Below are 20,921 nucleotides of genomic sequence, written 5' to 3'. Positions count from 1 at the left end.
TTAGACCATTAGGGCCAGGCTCTCAGTCTTAAACTCATGTCACAGAGATGATGTGAATTATGAATATAGAGTCAAAGATGCCATCTACCTAATAGCACAGTTAAAATTTTTTTCCAACATACTCTCATACAGTGCTGCTAGGAGAACAAATTGATGAAATGTTTTGCAAGGCTAATGTGATGCATCCATTTCCTTAAAAACATTCATATGATTTTAATTAGTAAGAATACAAAGAAATTGTCATAAATGGAGAAGCCATGGACGCATAATGACGTTCACTGAAGGATACAAAGGTTATTTGTAACAGTAACACGAGAAATATAAAGATGTATAGCAGGGGACTGATACTTTGGACTTACCCCATTATTGGATTGTTTTTAGCATTTTACATTTGTCAATACATTGAATCTTCATAACAATCCTATGAAGCAGGTATCATTACTTTTTTGTTTTTTCAGATAAAGAAAATGAAGCACAGAGAGGCATTTGCCCAGACTAGTGCTGGAGCTGAGACTGGAATTTAAATAATTCAGCTCCAAAGCCAGCTCTCTAAATGTACCGTAATGCTTTCTGACATAGTCACATCTAAAATCTTACACAGTTAAGTGTGTTTGTGTTTGTAATTATGTGGAAAAATACTCATGTTATCATGTCTAGTTAGAAAAAGAAAGATGAGGCCAGGCGCGGTGGCTCCCGCCTGTAATCCCAGCAATTTGAGAGGCCGAGGCGGGCGGATCACGAGGTCAGGAGATCCAGACCATCCTGGCTAACACGGTGAAACCCCGTCTCTACTAAAAAATACAAAAAAAAAAAAAATGCCAAGCATAGTGGCTGGCGCCTGTAGTCCCAGCCACTCGGAAGGCTGAAGCAGAATGGCATGAACCCGGGAGGTGGAGCTTGCAGTTAGCCGAGATCACACCACTGCACTCCAGCCTGGGCAATAAAGCGAGACTCCGTCTTAAAAAAAAAAAAAAAAAAAAAGTCGGTGCAAATAAACGTCCTCCTTTCTCCTGCTGCAAACCTCCATGTGGATGTTTGGTCTCACTGCTGTTGGCAAGTGAACCTCAGTTTGGTTCGCTAACAGAGGTAAACATGGCTATTTTTAGAGCTTTCTTTCTTTCTTTTTTCTGTTCCTTTTTCTTTTTCTTCTTTTCCTTTTTTTGAGATGGAGTCTTGCTTTGTTGCCCAGGCTGGAGTGCAGAGACATGATTTTGGCTCACTGCAACCTCTGCCTCCTGGGTTCAAGGGATTCTCCTGTGTCAGCCTCCTGAGTAGCTAGGACCACAGGCGCACTCCACCACGCCTGGCAAATTTTTGTATTTTTAGTAGAGACAGGGTTTCACCATATTGGCCAGGCTGGTCTTGAACTCCTGACCTCAGGTTATCCACCCGCCTCAGCCTCCCAAAGTGCTGGGATTACAGATGTGAGCCACCACGCCCAGCGGGATTTTTAGAGCTTTCTGAATTCCATGTGAGCAACCATATTTGCTATGGCTGCCCCTCCCCCATGCCTCTGCTAAGGCTTGGCTTCTGGACCCCACAAGGTGCTCATTCCTCCTTCTATGGCTTTCTCAGAGGCAAGTGAACAACAGTAACTCCATCTTGAATAGGAGCTGGGGAAAATGAGGCTGAGACCTATTGGGCTGCATTCCCAGACGGTTAAGGCATTCTAAGTTACAGGATGAGATGGGAGGTCAGCACAAGATACAGGTCACAAAGACCTTGCCAAAACCCACCAAAACCAAGATGGCCCCAAGAGTGACTTCTGGTCATCCTCCTCACTGCTACACTCTCACCAGCACCATGACATTTTACGAATGTCATAGCAATGTCAGGAAGGTACTCTATACGGTCTAAAGAGGGGAGACATGAATAATCCACCCCTTGTTTAGCATATCATCAAGAAATAACCATAAAAATGGGCAACCAGCAGCCTCCAGGCTGCTGTGTCTGTGGAGTAGCCATTCTTTTAATCCTTTACTTCCCTAATAAACTTGCTTTCACTTTACTCTATGGACTCGCCCTGAATTCTTTCTTGCGGGAGATCTAAGAACCCTCTCTTGGGATGTGGATCAGGACCCCTTTCCTGTAACAGCTTTGCTGCTGGTATTCAATCTTCTGTACCTGCCCTTGCCTTTCCCTCCACTTGTCCAACTCACTCTTAATTTTAAAAAATCCAGCTCAATTCCTGCCTATTGCATGAAGCTTTCTACGCCTTCTCAAAGTTCAAACATGTACTTCGTGCCATGCAGTTCAACCCTGTAACTATCACCTTCTGACGACACTGCCTCTTCCCACCTAGCTCACATCCTGGCAGGGAGCCAGGATCACGTATTATGCTTTTCTAGAGCCTAGTGACATGGTGGGCAATCAGTACACATCTGACTAATAAATACAAATAAATAAATAAATAAATAAATGGCCAAGTAAGTGGCTTCCTTTAAATTTAATGAAAATTCTTAATGAAACTTTAGAGACTGAATCTAATTTTTAGTAGGTTTCAGGCCTATAGGCCAGTGATACTTTACGTGGACATTCTAAAATCTCCCCCACAAAGCACTGCACTATGAAGTTCAGGTGTCAATTAAGACAGGGATTTTCCCTGAGTCCTTTGGTTCCAGTTGTTGAGTTGCTGGTGCAATATTTACTTCCTGCTCCCTAAACTGCGCCCCCTCCTATAATCACCCCATCAAGCTTACACAATCTATGGTGCCCAAAGTGATGACATCTCCATAAATCAGTGCTCAAAGCGCCTGCTGTTGCTAATGTGCCCAGGTGATGAATGTCTTTCTGCACTTTCTTGGTGTAGAATATTTTGATTGATTTAACAAAGGTTTTGATTCAGTCAAGGGCTGTGGAAGATTCCATGGCATCAAGGAGCCACATCTGAGCAATAGAAGCAGGAGCCCATGTTAAAAAGAAACAAAGGCTGGCAGAGGCTGGGAGGGAGGTGGACTTGCTGCCCCATGGTCCTCTACTATTTTCAGACCAAAAGGCACTACTTATGTGAAATTTGCAAATTGCTCACCAACAAGAGTTGCCGATACATGCTTACCTCTCATCACATTTAATCAGAATCACGCTGTCTGTTCCAATCCCTAAGGCTGCAGCTCCCTTCTTGAGAGAAAAATGACTCTGTAAAAAATATATATATGTTTGCAATTAGTTCCATATAAAAACAAGATCCATTCCACTGGCTGTTTGTTTTCTGTTTTCCTTTTCTCCTTTTATTTCTAGTCTGTTCCTCCAAAGCCTGGGCTGCTGAGAGAAGATGGCATCCTTCACTTGTGCTTTTTTAAAAATTGTGGTGAAACAGCCGGGTGCGGTGACTCACGCCTGTAATCCCAGCACTTTGGGAGGCTAAGGTGGGCAGATCACAAGGTCAGGAGTATGAGACCAGCCTGGCCAACATAGTGAAACCCTGTCGCTATTGGGAAAAAAAAAAAGTAGCTGAGTGTGGTGGCAGGCGCATATAATTCCAACTACTCAGGACGCTGAGGCAGGAGAATCACTTGAACCTGGGAGGCGGAGGTTGCAATGAGCCAAGATCGCGCCATTGCACTCCAACCTGGGAGACAAGAGTGAAACTCCGTCTCAAAAAAAAAAAAAAAAAGTGGTGAAACAACATAACTTCAATGCCATCTTAATCATTTTTATTTATTTATTTTTTATTTTCATTTTAAGTTCCAGGGTACATGTGCAGGATGTGCAGGTTTGTCACACAGGTTAAGGTGTGCCATGATGGTTTGCTGCACCTATCACCCATCGCCTAGATATTAAGCCCAGCATGCATTAGCTATTTTTCCTAATGCTCTCCCTCCCCCCACACCCCCAACCCCAGCCCCGACAGGCAATACTGTTCATTACTAACTTTTTTTTGAGACGGAGTTTTGCTTTTGTCACTCAGGCTGGCGTGCAGTGGTGCAATCTCAGCTCACTGCAACCCCTGCCTCCTGGGTTCCAGTGATCTCCTGCCTCAGCCTCTCAAGTAGCTGGAATTACAGGTGCCTGCCACCATGTCTAGTTACTTTTTGATACTTTTAGTAGAGACGGGGTTTCACCATGTTGGCCAGGCTGGTTTCAAACTCCTGACCTTAGGTGATCCACATGCCTCGACCTCCCGAAGTGCTGGGATTACAGGCATGAGCCACCGCACCCAGCCTTATTAACCATTTTTAAGTGTACATTTCAGTGGCCTCAAGTATATTCACAGTGTTGTGCAAACCATCACCTTCATCCATCTTCAGAACTCTTTTCATCTTGCAAAAAATTCCATGCCTATTAAACAATTCCTCATTCTCCCCACCCCCAACCCCTGAAAACCACCATTCTGTTTTCTGTCTCTGAATTTAACTACTCTAAGTACCTCACATGAGTGGAACATACAGCATTTGACTTTTTGTGACTGGTTTATTTAACTTAGTATAATGTCCTCAAGGTTCACCCATGTTGTAACACGTGTGAGAATTTCCTTCCTTTTTAAGGCTGAATGACATTCTGTTATACGTACATACCACATTTTGCTTAGCGATTCATCCATTTATAGAAACAGGCTGCTTCTACCTTTTGGCTATTGCGGAATAATGCTACTGTGACATATGGGGGTACAACTGCCTCTTCAAGACTCTGCTTTCAATTGCTTTGAGGAGATACCTACAAGTGGAATTGCTAGATCATACAACACTTCTATTTTTAACTTTTCGAGGAACATTCATTTAGCGCTCCATTGTGGCTGTACCATTTTACATCCCCACTCTCAGTGGATGAGGTTTGCAGTTTCTCCACATCCTCACCAACAATCATAATTTCCTGTTTTTTGGTAATAGTCATCCTAATGAATGAGAGATGGCAACTCATTATGCTTCGGATTTGCATTTCCCTAATGATCAGTGATGTTGAACATCTTGTGCTTAGCATCATGTGCTTAGTGGCCATATGTACATCTCCTCTGGAGAAATGTCTATTCAAGTGCTTTGCCCATTTTGAATAGGGTTGTTTATTTAGTTTTTGTTCTTGTTGGGATTTTTGAGGGATGCTGGAAAGATGCTGGAAAGATGCTGGAAATTGTAAATGGATCCAGTAACCCGATACACAGTAACTCTAAGCCAATTTTACATACAAGGCTTAAGAATACATCAACCACCTCCAGCAGCTATGTATTGTATGTCTCTCAGGCTTATATGTTACCAAGAAGTTACACTCAGTCTCTCCCAGGTTCAGTGAAACTGAGTACACTCAGGTAAGAGGACAAGTGACCCTAAATCTAGCACTCTTTATTCCAGAGTTGCTGGAGGGGCTATTTGTTGCACAGGCAACTGCCAAGCCTGAGTCAGGCTTTGAAAAAGAGGCATCAATTACTGGCTGGGGCAGAATGACTTGTCTGCGTGTACAGAACAGGCCACACTGCCAAGCCACTGACAAAGTCTTTGTGCCTTTGGTTATTGATTCCAAGTCGGATTGTGTGTCTCAATGGTTGCAATCACTGTGCCATTTGGATTGCTGAGAAAGGCTAACCTAAGCCCAGCTGTACTGCATCTGCCCATCAGCCTCTTACTATTAACTACAGATCATTAAGCTGTCCAAAAGGAGAGCTGCTTCCTCAATTTACATCTCCAAAGGGCTGCTGACTGGAATTTTAAGTTACGGATCCTAAGAGGGTCCTTTCTCTTAGAATGCCCACTTTTATACTCATCTGAATTCTCAAACACACAGCGCAGGAGCTCTTAACACACATATTTTAAGGGAGTATGTCTAATCACCAAGAAAAAGTCACATTTAGAACAGCAGCAAATAATGATGACCAATCAAGGAGACCTGGAGCTGTGGAGTTTGACAAGCCCAGTGCAGCTAGAAGCAATGAGACAGGGCCATTAGCCTCCTTTTACAACCTCAGAATGACAAAGTGGACAGTCATTACTGAGATACCTGGGAACTAGAGGAGAAAGCTTAATTAGATCAAGGTTTGTAAAGATGCATGACCTCCCCCACCAAAAAAAAACCAAAAAAGCAAAAAAGTGTTCTTTTTTTGTGCATTTGGCAGAGCCCTGGCGACCCTGAAGGAGCTCAGAGGCAAGCTAAGTCTCTTACAGCCAGGAGGGAACAGAACAGAACAACCAGCTGCCCTAAGTAAGTGCAAGCCACTCAAATTACCCTCTGTGAATGAGCTCTTAAGCACTAAACTGCAAAAAGGAGAACTGGGGATAAGTAAGAGATCTGGTGCACCTGGTCAATGGGAGGACGTATTCTTGTCTAGTCTTTAATGAGAAAGAATAGGGGTTCTTAAATGAAAAGCAATTACCCAGGATAATTGATCATGGTACAAAAGGCTGCAGATTTAAAGAAAAACACATGCCCAAATAGAAAGCTTAAAGACGGGGAATAAAGGTGAGATGAGGCATGAAAAAGAAAATTAGGTAGCAAACATCGAGTCTGTTTATATTTTGAGGAAAGGGAGCAGAGAAATAGCTTAATGTTATTCACAAATAGCAAGGGACCCATGGAGAGGAAGAAACTTGAGAGGAAAAAGCAATCTACCTAATGAGGGAGAAACAGTGAAGATAGCTTAAAGGGCATGTCTCTCTGGGCCGGCAAGGCCACACGTGGACAGTCATTTTTATTCCTTAGCACCACGTTGAATGCAACTACTTGTTGATGAACCAGAGTGTCTGAAGAACAACCACCTGCATTCTGAGAAGGCTGGAAAGCAAGTAAACACTTGAGGGTTCTCTGGAAACAAATATAAAAATTGAACCAGTGGCTGGGCGTGGTGGCTCATGCCTGTAATCCCAGCACTCTGGGAGGCCGAGGCCAACAATCATAATTTTCTGTTTTTTGATAATAATCATCCTAATAAATGAGAGATGGCAACTCATGCTTTGGTGGGTGGATCACGAGGTCAGAAGATCGAGACCATCCTCGCTAACACGGTGAAACCTCGTCTCTACCAAAAATACAAAAAATTAGCTGGGTGTGGTGGTGGGCACCTGTAGTCCCAGCTACTCGGGAGGCTGAGGCAGGAGAATAGCATGAACTCGGGAGACGGAGGTTGTGGTGAGCAGAGATTGTGCCACTGCACTCCAGCCTGGGCGACACAGAGAGACTCTATCTCAAAAAAGAAAAAAAAAAAAAATTGAACCGGTGATTCAATAGTTACCTGCAAGGCCAACAAGAATTGAGGGGAGATGTTTTAGCAAAGAATGCTGAGTTTGGCAACTACATCTGTCAGCAGCACATACTAGCAGACCACCCAGAGAAGTGAGGACACAAACTACACCTCAGAAGATAACATATTATCATCAAAGGACCAAAAGGCCCTCTTCCCCTCAACGCAAGGAAGCTAGTTATAGAGTTTTCCAAAATACTTCAATACACTTCAGTTTTTGGTACTTCCATTTAAAAATACATGTGTGTGCACACTCATGCACATGCATACACGTGCACACAGAGGAAACTTGGAGAAAAAGATAACATGCTCAGGACTAAGAAACTCAATCAAAACCGCTCAACTACATGGAAGCTGAACCTGCTTCTGAATGACTTCTGGGTACATAACGAAATGAAGGCAGAAATAAAGATGTTCTTTGAAACCAATGAGAACAAAGATACAACATACCAGAATCTCTGGGACACATTTAAAGCAGTGTGTAGAGGGAAATTTATAGCACTAAATGCCCACAAGAGAAAGCAGGAAAGATCTAAAATTGATACCCTAACATCACAATTAAAAGAACTAGAGAAGCAAGAGCAAACACATTCAAAAGCTAGCAGAAGGCAAGAAATAACTAAGATCAGAGCAGAACTGAAGGAGAGACACAAAAAACCCTCCAAAAAATCAATGAATCCAGGAGCTGGTTTTTTGAAAAGATCAACAAAATTGATAGACCACTAGCAAGACTAATAAAGAAGAAAAGAGAGAAGAATAAAATAGACGCAACAAAAAATGATAAGGGGGTTATCACCACCGACCCCACAGAAATACAAACTACCATTAGAGAATACTATAAACACCTCTATGCAAATAAACTAGAAAACCTAGAAGAAATGGATAATTTCCTGGACACTTACACTCTCCCAAAACTAAACCAGGAAGAAGTTGAATCCCTGAATAGACCAATAGCAGGCTCTGAAATTGAGCCAATAATTAATAGCCTACCAACCAAAAAAATCCAGGACCAGATGGATTCGCAGCTGAATTCTACCAGAGGTACAAGGAGGAGTTGGTACCATTCCTTCCAAAACTATTCCAATCAATAGAAAAAGAGGGAATCCTCCCTAACTCATTTTACGAAGCCAACATCATCCTGATACCAAAGCCTGACAGAGATACAACAAAAAAGAGAATTTTAGACCAATATCCCTAATGAACATCGATCAAAAATCCTCAATAAAATACTGGCAAACCGAATCCAGCAGCACATCAAAAAGCTTATCCACCATGATCAAGTGGGCTTCATACCCTGGGATGCAAGGCTGGTTCAACATACACAAATCAATAAACGTAATCCAGCATATAAACAGAACCAAACACAAAAACAACATGATTATCTCAATAGATGCAGAAAAGGTCTTTGACAAAATTCAACAGCCCTTCATGCTAAAAACTCTCAATGAATTCGATATTGATGGAACGTATCTCAAAATAATAAGAGCTATTTATGACAAACCCACAGCCAATATCATACTGAATGGGCAAAAACTGGAAGCATTCCCTTTGAAAACTGGCACAAGACAGGGATGACCTCTCTCACCACTCCTATTCAACATAGTGTTGGAAGTTCTGGCTAGGGCAATCAGGCAAGAGAAAGAAATCAAGGGCATTCAGTTAGGAAAAGAAGAAGTCAAATTGTCCCTGTTTGCAGATGACATGATTGTATATTTAGAAAACCCCATCGTCTCAGCCCCAAATCTCCTTAAGCTGACAAGCAACTTCAGCAAAGTCTCAGGATACAAAATCAGTGTGCAAAAATCACAAGCATTCTTATACACCAGTAACAGGCAAACAGAGAGCCAAATCATGAATGAATTCCCATTCACAATAGCTTTAAAGAGAATAAAATATCTAGGAATCCAACTTACAAGGGATGTAAAGGACCTCTTCAAGGAGAACTACAAACCACTGCTCAGTGAAAAAGAAGAGGACACAAACAAATGGAAGAACATACCATGCTCATGGATAGGAAGAATCAATATTGTGAAAATGGCCATAGTGCCCAAGGTAATTTATAGATTCAATGCCATTCCCATTAAGCTACCAATGACTTTCTTCAGAGAATTGGAAAAAACTGCTTTAAGGTTCATATGGAACTGAAAAAGACCCCACATTGCCAAGACAATCCTAAGCCAAAAAAACAAAGCTGGAGGCATCACGCTACCTGACTTCAAACTATACTACAAGGGTACAGTAACCAAAACATCATGGTACTGGTACCAAAACAGAGATATAGACCAATGGAACAGAACAGAGCCCTCAGAAATAATACCACACATCTACAGCCATCTGATCTTTGACAAACCTGACAAAAACAGGAAATGGGGAAAGAATTCCCTAATTAATAAATGGTGCTAGGAAAATTGGCTAGCCATAAGTAGAAAGCTGAAACTGGATCCTTTCCGTACTCCTTATACAAAAATTAATTCAAGATGGATTAGAGACTTAAATGTTAGACATAAAACCCTAGAAGAAAACCTAGGTAATACCATTCAGGACATAGGCATGGGCAAAGACTTCATGTCTAAAACACCAAAAGCAATGGCAACAAAAGCCAAAATTGACAAATGGGATCTAATTAAACTAAAGAGCCTCTGCACAGCAAAAGAAACTACCATCAGAGTGAACAGGCAACCTATAGAGTGGGAGAAAATTTTTGCAATCTACTCATCTGACAAAGGGCTAATATCCAGAACCTATAAATAACTCAATCAAATTTACTAGGAAAAAACAAACAACCCCATCAAAAAGTGGGCAAAGGATACGAACAGACATTTCTCAAAAGAAGACACTCATACAGCCAATAGACACATGAAAAAATGCTCATCATCACTCGCCATCAGAGAAATGCAAATCAAAACCACAATGAGATACCATCTCACACCAGTTAGAATGGCAATCATTAAAAAATCAGGAAACAACAGGTGCTGGAGAGGATGTGAAGAAATAGGAACACTTTTACACTGTTGGTGGGACTGTAAACTAGCTCAACCATTGTGGAAAACAGTGTGGCGATTCCTCAAGGATCTAGAACTAGAAATACCATTTGACCCAGCCCTCCCATTACTGAATATGTACCCAAAGGATTATAAGTCATGCTGCTATAAAGACACATGCACACGTATGTTTAGTGCAGCGCTATTCACAATAGCAAAGACTTGGAATCAAGCCATCAAGCCAAATGTCCATCAGTGACAGACTGGATTAAGAAAATGTGGCACATATACACCATGGAATACTATGCAGCCATAAAAAAGGATGAGTTCGTGTCCTTTGTAGGGACATGGATGCAGCTGGAAACCATCATTCTCAGCAAACTATCACAAGAACAGAAAACCAAATACTGTGTGTTCTCACTCATAGGTGGGAACTAAACAATGAGATCACTTGGACACAGGAAGGGGAACATCACACACCGGGTCCTATTGTGGGGAGGGGGGAGAGGGGAGGGATAGCATTAGGAGATATACCTAATGTAAATGACGAGTTAATGGGTGCAACACACCAACATGGCACACGTATACATACGTAACACACCTGCACGTTGTGCACATGTACCCTAGAACTTAAAGTATAAATAAATAAATAAAGAATTGGGACAAGACATCTGGAAAGCTGTATCAATTATTTCAAGCCATTGCTGATTTCATCCAAATATTTAACTGAGACTGAGATTTGACTGCCTAACAGATCACAGGGTTTCAGGGACAAGCCTCTGCTGGGCTCGGAGGACACAGATTATTAAGACAGTCCTTAGTGCCTGGTGACCTCCCCTACTTATCCTCTGTCTTCGTTCCCCTTGCTCTGTCTACCTGGTGTGCTGGCCTTCCTCGTCTTCTGCGAGCTTGCTAAACTTCTTCTTGCCTCTGAGTCTTTGCACTTGCAGTTCATTTTCCTGGAAAACCTTCCTTCGAATACTTACATGGTTCCCTCCCTCATTCAATGTAGGTCTCTGCTCACATATCACCTCCACACAGAGCTATTTTTATGATCATCTTGTAAAGTTGTTGACTACCACCCTAATCTCATCACCACTTGACATTATTGCAAATACTAGTTCACTGTGTGTCCACTACGAGAACACAGCAGGCTGCATGAGGGCGAAGACTTTGTCATAGCGTATAGTTGACAAATATTTGTTGAATCTGTTGACCACATGCTCAGAGAACAAGTCCAGAGAAATGTCACTATTTATTGCCATACCTATCTGGCCACGAAGCCCAATGTCGAAGTGTGGCTCTGGTGGACTCCGTGGACCCCAATGCCTCGAATCTGAGGGCCCATTCTAAAAGCAAGACCAGGGGTCTTCTTGGCACCCGCCCCAGAACAATGAACCTAAGTGAATGGGGATCATTACATATTGTCCCCAACAAGTAGATCTTGAAGCCTAGCCTATTAATGAGCTGGAATCTGCCTATTTGACCCTTCCTCATGCTTCATAACCCCCCCGCCCAATCCCTCAGCAATTGCAGTTCTGACCTTATCCTCCTCCTTCACACCCTTCTGACACCTCCGTTTGCTTGCTCCTATACAGTACACCCTAAGATTTGAGGGAAATGATAGCTATAGCTTCCTTAGAAAGACTGGTCACCTCTGTCCTTACTTCTGCTCACCAACTGGCCCAAAAGAACATTCTCTTGCTAAAGCATCAGATTTACAAAGAAGCTTGTGCTCTGGGAGACCACCTCATTGGCTTCTAATTATGATGATCTGGAGGGGAGGTGACCACCCAGACACATTTTTAGAGACTGTGTGATTCGCAGGTGATGTGGATCTGTACACAGGCATGTCTATGGGGCTGCTATCTTATTAGTCACACTCAGTTTTGACTAGTAGATCAAGGTGGCCCCATTGTGAGCTTATACCCTAAATAAGTGTCAAATAAAAGGACTGATGTGTACCAGGTTAAGTTTAACATGAAAAGAGATCCAACAATGATCTTCAGTGACATTTGTGACCATTAGTACTGAGTATGTCTTCAGTCATTTTCATCACTCTGTGGACAACAGTGATTTCTATGATTTGTGGATCATGAAGAGTAAATGAAAGTGTGTAATGGAAAGAGGTGATCTGAGGCACAATGATGAGGGTTTGACACCTGCTTCTATTTATGCAAATTACTTTCTCATCCTGAGCCATGATTTGCTCAGGTGCAATGATGAAATCCTCTCTTGGTAGAATTGATATCAGAAGTGTAGCTGTGGCATGTGAGGTGGCTTACATATCATTTTTTGGGCTATCCCCAAAAAGGGTAGCCCTTCCTATCCTCCCATCCTCCTACCTAATGTGATACTGTCCTCAGATCTCCCTACTTACCCCCAGTGGCATTTTGAAATCTTCAAACAAAATTCAAGTCAATCCCTTTCTTTCTTTTCTTTTGTGTGTGTGTTTGTGTGTGTGTGTGTGTGTGTGGTGTGTGTGTGTGTGTGTGTGTGTGCGTGTTTGAGATGGAGTCTCATCTTGTCACCCTGAAGTGCGGTGGCGTGATCTCAGCTCACTGCAACCTTTGCTTCCCAGGTTCAAGTGATTCTCCTGCCTCAGCCTCCCAAGTAACTGGGATTACAGGCGCCACCATCACGCCCTGCTAATTTTTGTATTTTTAGTAGAGATGGGGTCTCACCATGTTGGCCAGGCTGATCTCAAACTCCTGACCTCAGGTGATCTGCCCGCTTCGGCCTCCCAAAGTGCTGGGATTACAGGCATGAACCACTGCACCTGGCTAATTCACTTTATTTCTTAAAATAAATATATGTATGTAGGGAAATCTCAAAATTTTACAAGTAGCAGTCTAGGATCTAGACTCTCCCAAGGCTGTGGATCCTCGAGTGTTGCTCTGGCACTTTGGGAGGAAGGGCACGTCCCTCTTAAGGAAATCACTGGCCCCGACTCTGCTCTCCCTGCTGCCTCCGTCTCACCTGCTGGCTGGGCTCAGATCCTTCTAACGACAGTGTCATCTGTGAGGGGCTCACTGGAGCCATGCACGGTGCACACTACCCTTCCCACGTATCATCTTGCTTCATCCTCCCCACAACTACAGGAGCTGGGTATCATCATCCCCACTTTACAGATGAGGAGGAGATGAAGGGTCATACCCTGGGAGATGGCAGAGCAGGGCCTGTCACCATATCATCAATTCCAAAGCTCATGAACTTTATCACTAACCTAGAGAACAGTAAGTCTGTTCAGTTACTTTTGACCGGGCACTGGGAACAAGGGAGCATCCGTCATCTGATGTGGATGGGATTTCAGAAGCCCTTTCCCATCCCTTTCTTCCCCAGTACAAAGGACGCTTGCTGAGAGTAGGCACTGGGTATGTTCTGCCCACTGCTCTCTCCCCCCTGCCAGAAGCAATGCCTGGCACCTGCAGCACTAAAGGAAGGAAGGAATAAAGGAAGCATCTCTTTGCACAGTGGCTGAGTTGTGTCTCACCATCTCACGCCTTTGCCTCTCCGAGTGCAATGGGAATATCCCCAGGAGAGGCAATGGAGAGGTCTTACCTAGCGCTTACATCTCAGCATGGCTTTCGGGTTCTTTCCTGAGAGGAGGTTTGGATAGACTGGGTAGAGAAGAAAATAACACGGGAATGATGAGGGCCCTACAGTGAGAAGGAGACAGGAATGCAGCAGTGGAGCAGGGGTGCTGAAGGTAAATGGATTTATCCCACAATTTCACTCACTGTCAATTCTGACTAAGGGGGAGCAATACATTTTGTGGAAGTCATCTGTTTCCAAATTGCCCAAACAGCCCTGTTTCCAAACAGGTCACTGTTTAAAAGACATTTTTAAAGGAAGTCTATTTTTGAAACTAAAAGCCTCTCCAATAATGATATGTGAAAGTCATATTTCTGGCCTGGCGCAGTGGCTCACGTCTGTAATTCCAGCACTTTAAGAGGCCGAGGCAGGGGGATCACCTGTGGTCAAAAGTTCTAACCCAGTCTGGCCAACATGGTGAAACCCCGTCTCTACTAAAGATACAAAACTTAGCCGGGTGTGGTGGCGGACGCCTGTAATCCCAGCTACTTGGGAGACTGAGGCAGGAGCATCACTTGATCCCGGGAGGCGGAGGTTGCAGTGAGTTGGGATTGTGCCATTGCACTCCAGCCTGGATGACAAGAGCGAGACTCCAACTCAAAAAAAAGAAAAAAGAAAAGAAAGCCATCTTTCTAAAGACGTGGTGGCCTGTAGTCCCCTGTAGGCCCAGCTACTGGGGAGGCTGAGGCAGGAGGATTGTTTGAGCCCAGGAGTTTGAAGCTTCAGTGAGCCACGATCGTGCCACTGTACTCCAGCCTGGGTAACAGGGTGAAATCCTGTCTCTAAAATAAAATAATAAACTAAAATAAAGCAATTTTGAGAATTACCTCCCCACAGAAGTGGGTCGAAGTCACAAGGGGCCCCTGCAGAACATTGGCAACTGGTTCCGGAGGATGTGGGCGTGGGCCAGGCTTGGTGTGTGAAGAGTGGAGTGAATTAGTTATGATGATTTGCCTGAAGATCCACTGTCTGTTGTGATTATGAAGAATATTTTTCCTAGATGAGGTTATGCTGTTTCGTGGAAGCTATTTCTGGAAGAGCTTGTGCCACACAAGAAGTAAGAGGAATTTGGAATTGAGCTCATGGTTTAGGCTTTCAAAGGATTCAGGGCTGGAGATGTGAATTATTGAGCTGGGATCTTCGTTTACTTCTAAACCTACTTTCAAGAGAGAACCTAAAACTCATCAAGTTAATTTTTGCCAAACCTTTGTATGACTGAAGATTTGGGGAAGGGGGTGAGATTCTAGCAAAGGATGTGTTGAACCAAAGGATCTTTAAGATCACTTTCAATTCTGAGATTTTGTGATTCTATATTTTAGAGAAAGGTAATCTTGGAACTCTTAAACGCTTGCCTCAGAAAGACTAGTTGTTTAATTTAGTCTTATTCAGGTTTTACAAGAAAACAGTTGATTCAAACAACCAGAAAAATGTAATAGGTTGCCCTCCTCATCAGCTAAGTAAAGCTCTAGTCTGTGTTGGTGGTTAGAAAAGAGATGGATAGCTTTGGTGCGGTGCAACAGAGAGAGAGTGAAGGGTCATTTAGAAAACAAAATGACTCTTCCCTTCATGAATATGTGAACTTTTCTGGTTGGATGCAGAAGGCCACAGAGTCTCGCAATGTCGTTCCCATCCCTATGGCTCTAAACATGCCAAGTTACAAACTCAGCGCTCAGATTCGAAGAAGGGATAGTAACGTGACCTGGTTCAGTAGATCAGGAAATTAGCACGAGAATAACCAATGTGGGGCCGGGTGTGGTGGCTAACGCCTGTAATCCCAGAACTTTGGAAGACCAAGGCGGGTGGATCACCTGAGGTCAGGAGTTCGAGACCAGCCTGGCCAACATAGTGAAACCCCATCTCTACTAAAAATACAAAAAATTAGCCAGGCGTGGTGGCACACACCTGTAGTCCCAGTTACTCAGGAGGCTGAGGCAGAAGAATCGCTTGAACCAGGGAGACAGAGATTGCAGTGAGCCAAGATGGCACCACTGCACTCCAGCCTGGGTAACAGAGAGAGACTCCATCTCAAAAAAAAAAAAAAAAAAAAAAAAGAATAACCAACATGAGGAAAATGGGATTTGAGAAAGGATGCTACAAGTGAATTTAGGGCAGCTAGCCAGAGAGAGGCGTTCAGGACATCCGACCCAGTAGTTGAAAGAGCAGTGTTGGGCTGGCCACTATGCTAATCTCTTCAGTGATAGTGTCTAATTGGACCTCTCCAACAGTCCTATGAGAGGAGCATTAATATGACTTTCCTTTCCCAGATCAGAAAACTGAGGCATAGCAAGATTAAGTAACTTGTCCAGTGTCACACAGGTAGTACATGATAAAACCAAATATTTCAGCCTATATTTGTCTGAATCCAGAGCCTATCCTTAGATTACACATCAAAGGAATTAATTTTCAATTCAATAAAATACACTGAATGCAAAAAAAGTTTATAAAGAGTAGTGCTGGTATTATTGAGAAATTATTGAGGCTTCGAATCTGGCTCTGCCATTGACTGGCTGTGACACCCTGGGCAAAGTATCCCCCACCTCTGGGGCTTGGTGTTTTCATCTGTAAAACAAGGTGGGGCTTTTTTGTCTTTTTTTTTTTTTTTGATGGAGCCTCACTCACTCTGTCACCCAGACTAGAGGGCAGTGGCGTGATCTCGGTTTACTGCAATCTCCGCCTTCTGGGTTTCAGTGATTCTCCTGCCTCAGCCTCCCAAGTAGGTGCGATTACAGGCACCCACCACCACGCCTGGCTAATTTTTGTATTTTCAGTAGAGACGGGCTTTCACCATGTTGGCCAGGCTGGTCTCAAACTCCTGACCTCAAGTAATCCTCCTGCCTCAGCCTCCCAAACTGCTGGGATTACAGGCATGAGCCACTCCACCCAGGCAAGGTTGTTGCTTCTTAAAGTTGGTTGATATTTATGCAGAGCTCTCTGTGTCCCAGGCACTGAGGCACAAGTTCTATAAGGCTCTCATTTGATTTTCCAGGCGTCTTGGGCCTTAGAAACCTCTCAAAATGCATGAAGAGAGAACACCCGAAGCAGCGTCTGTCTTGACCCATGGCCTCCCTCTCCTCACTGAGTCAACACAGCAGCCCCTCCATTATCCTTTCTCCCTGCCGGCCAAGCAATTGAGGAAAGAAGCCTCCATGCCAAGATTGATGCTGTCTAGCTGGAGAAAAGGCATTTGAGAAATTACTTGGTAATTTTCTTTCTTCTGCCTCTGGAGATCTATTTCTGGAGCTGGTGGAGACAGTGTGATTGTAAAATCTGAAAAGACCAAGAAAGTATGTGGCCTGGCCTGAAGCCAGAAGGAAGCTACACTAAATGATGAATTGAAAATAATGTCTGAGGTCTAGAGCCCAGAAGGAACTAGCGATGGGAATCGTGTTACCTCTTAACCTGCAGCTTCAAAGGCAGGACTCACTTTTAAGAGCTTACCTGTGCAGGATGGTTAGGGTCAAGTGTTCAAGAAGATGCAGGATGGCTTTAAATGAGCTCTGAAAACCCCCTCCAGCCCAGCCCTATGAGATGATGAGAATGTTTTTCGGTAGAGAGTCACAAATTAGCATCAGTTTCACATTAAGCAAACAGCTCCTGGTGGAAATTTGATCAGGGAAGGTATAAGATGTTAAATCAACTGATGAGTTGCTGTATATAAAGCTCTGTTGCTGAATCTTTTAATCTGGCTTCTACAGTTGTAGTCGGTGCATGGAGCTCACTGGTCTTGGACCCAGTAAACCCAGTTTGATCCTGGCTCTACCCATATAGCTAATTTCAGCCTCTTCATCTGTAAAATGCTAATAACAATCTCTTGTCCCATAAGGTTGCTGTGAGAATCAAAGTTCCATATATTTGAAAGTGTTTTGGAAACTGTCAAATAGTAGTCAGATAATATAAGGTATTTATATATTAGAAAAACAATTCGTTTGTCAAAAATGATGAGGCAATGATAACCCAAATGATAGGCCAAAGTTAGAACCTACTGGTATTTTAGGAGAGCTTCACAATTCAAATGATCCTTCATAACTGTACGCATAGAGACACAAGAAGGAGAAGGGAGAGTCAAATGGTTGTTATACGGCCGAATTGTGTTTCTTTCTCAGAAATGAGGAAGTAGCCTAGGCGTGGTGGCTCATGCCTGTAATCCCAGCACTTTGGGAGGTGGAGGTGGATGGATCACCTGACGTCAGAAGTTTAATACCTGCGTGACCAACATGATGAAACCCTGTCTGTACTAAAAATACAAAAATTAGCCAGGCGTGGCAGCACGTGCCTGTAGTCCCAGCTACTCTACTCCAGAGGCTGAGGCAGGAGGAATCACTTGAACCTCAGAGAAGTAGGTTGCAGTGAGGCAAGATTGCACCAGTGCACTCCAGAGATCATGGCACAGCACTCCAGCCTGGATGACAGGGCTGAACTCCGACAAGAAAAAAAAAAAAAAATGAAAGAAAGAAAGCAATTTGTATTTTTAGATCCTCAGACCACATGGCCGGATCTTTCTGGGCAAGTCTCAAGTCAATTTATGTAAAGCATGAGGCTGAGAAGCTCATGCCCAAACCAGAGACGCCTGGCAGAGAGTACAGAGTGACTTGCTGCTAGACCAAACTCATTTTAACTTGTGGAAACAGCTTGGAAACCAAAAGAAAAAGATGCCCAATAAAAGATCATCTGGACTTTTTGAGGCTGAGAATGCAGTAACATGTAACTATTTAGGGGTCCAAACCCATTTCAGGAAAATAGTCATTGAGTAGAAAAGTAGATCATGTTTTTCTATCCTTGGAGAAGCTGAGGAATGAAAGTTACCTCCTGGTGAGGCACTAGGTAGGATGGGCTGAATAACGGATACTCTCTGCCACAAAATCATACCCTCATCTTCAACACTGTGAATATGTTACTTTACATGGTAAAAGGGACTTGGCAGATGTGACTAGATTAAGGATCTTGAGATGGGGGATTATCCTGGATTATCTGAGTAGACCCAAAAAAGGGAGGCGGGATAGCCACAAATGGAAAGAGATGTGGTGGTGGAAGAAGAGGTCAGAGAGAGAGAGAGAGAGAGAGAGAGAGAGAGATCTAAAGATGTTATGCTGCTGGTTCTGAAGATGAACCAACAAATGTAGGTGGCCTCTAGAAACTGTAAATGGCAAGGACATGGATTCTCTCAGAGAGCCTCCAGGAAGAATGCAGCCCTGCTTTTCCCATTTTAGATTTCTGACACCCAGAACTATAAGGTAATAAATTCATATTGTTGTAAGCCACAAAGTTTGTGATCATTTGTTCCAGCAGCAATAGAAAGGTAAGATACTAAGTAACTTCAGGCTGTGGTCTTTGCTCGATGTGACCCCTATATGTTGAAGAAGGACATATAACAAAATAATAAAACCCCAAAACATGACTGAAAACAAGATGCTTTGATAATCTGTTAACATGGAATTGCTAGTTTCCTTTAATTTCATGGCCACTGCTGTGGTAATGAACTGTATCCACAGGTTTCCAATCTGTTTCCTTGTCATGGACACATACAGGCACACAGAGACAGACACACACACAGACACACACACCTCACTTAAAATAAGACAGAAAAATTTCATGGTGGATCTGCATCTGAGACCCACCATGGTTCCCTACGCCTCCCGAGTGACATTTCCTTACAGGAGTCTTCCTCTAGCCCCTTCCTCCCTCCCTGTTTCCTAGTTCCCTGGCCATCAGAGGGTTTCCTGATCGTCTCTGAGGCAGCCGTATTCCAGAACCCAGGCTACTGTGAGGCAGAGATCATGAAGGAACAGTCTTATGTTTTTGTTTTTGCTTTTTTGAGAATGGAGTGTCGCTCTGTTGCCCAGGCTGGAGTGCAGTGACGCAATCTCCTCTCACTGCAACCTCCGCCTCCTGGTTTCAAGCGATTCTCCTGCCTCAGCCTCCCGAGTAGCTGGGATTACAGGCGCCCGCCACCACGCCTGGCTATTTTTTTGTATTTTTAGTGGAGATGAGGTGTCACCATGTCGGTCAGTATGGTCTCCAATTCTTGACCTCAAATGATCCACCTGCCTCGGCCTCCCAAAGTGCTGGGATTACAGGCATGAGTCACCGTGCCTGGTCCAGTGCTATTTCTTTATGGTAACAAAACCTCTGGTCAAGTCAGCTAAAGATGGATGCTAAATGGTTCAGGCTGTGTATGATGGTGGCTCACGCCTATAATCTCAGCATTTTGGGAGGCTGGGGTGGGAGGATCACTTGAGGCCAGGAGTTTGAGACCAACCTAGCCAACACTGCAAGACCGTGTCTCTATGAAAGACAGAAAAATTAGTCAGCCATGGTGATACACATCTGGAGTCCCAGCTATCCAGGAGGCTGATGTGGGAGGATCGCTTGAACCTGGGAAGTTGAGGCTGCAGTGAGCTGTGATTGTACCACTGCACTACAGTCTGGGTGACATAGCGAGACTGTCTCAAAAAAAAGAAAAAAAAAAAAAAAGGCTCAAGGCACCATGAGGGCAGAATATCTATCAGATCAGTGGACTGAGTTTCTAAACAAAAATCTGTGTCAAAGGCTACCCTGGAGTTTTGCTTACATGGCCCTAGCATCAATGGTCCAAATGAGCTCACAGTCACTCTGCCTTCCCTCCTCCTCCCCTTCCCTTAACATGCAATTTGATTCTACAGAAGAGAAGGATAGGAACTAGAGCTAAAAACATTTTCCTTTATCTTTTTTTCTTTTTCTTTCTTTTCTTTTCTTTTTTTTTTTTTAGACAGGGTCTTGCTCTTTCATCCAGGCTGGAGTGCAGTGGTGCAATCATGGCTCACTGCAGTCTCGACCTCCCGAGCTCAAGTAACTCTCCTACCTCAGCATCCGGGGAGCATAGGTTTGTGCTACCACACCTGGCTAATTTTTGTTTAAATTTTCTGTGAAGATGGGATCTCACTGTACTGCCCAGGCTGCTCCTTTATCTTTGAGGGTTTTCCTGAATTTCTTTTTTTTTTTTTTTTTTTTTTGAGACGGAGTCTCGCTCTGTCGCCCGGGCTGGAGTGCAGTGGCCGGATCTCAGATCACTGCAAGCTCCGCCTCCCGGGTTTACGCCATTCTCCTGCCTCAGCCTCCCGAGTAGCTGGGACTACAGGCGCCCGCCACCTTGCCCGGCTAGTTTTTTGTATTTTTTAGTAGAGACGGGGTTTCACCGTGTTAGCCAG

At 43.7% G+C, this 20,921-nt stretch overlaps 1 protein-coding gene across 1 annotated transcript in view; it reads right to left on the bottom strand.

Moving 5' to 3' along the window:
* GAD2 (glutamate decarboxylase 2) overlaps positions 1-20,921 on the bottom strand; it is a 90,979-nt gene that overhangs the window by 56,175 nt on the left and 13,883 nt on the right. The window contains exon 8 of the mRNA XM_033209115.1: positions 3,056-3,135. Within this exon, the coding sequence (XP_033065006.1) occupies positions 3,056-3,135 (80 nt within the window). The remainder of the gene's footprint in view (positions 1-3,055; positions 3,136-20,921) is intronic.

The sequence above is a fragment of the Trachypithecus francoisi genome, unplaced genomic scaffold (assembly GCF_009764315.1).
Source record: "Trachypithecus francoisi isolate TF-2019V2 unplaced genomic scaffold, Tfra_2.0 Lachesis_group9, whole genome shotgun sequence".
Taxonomy (NCBI): Eukaryota; Metazoa; Chordata; class Mammalia; order Primates; family Cercopithecidae; genus Trachypithecus; species Trachypithecus francoisi.
This window is presented reverse-complemented; position numbering and strand designations above follow the sequence as displayed.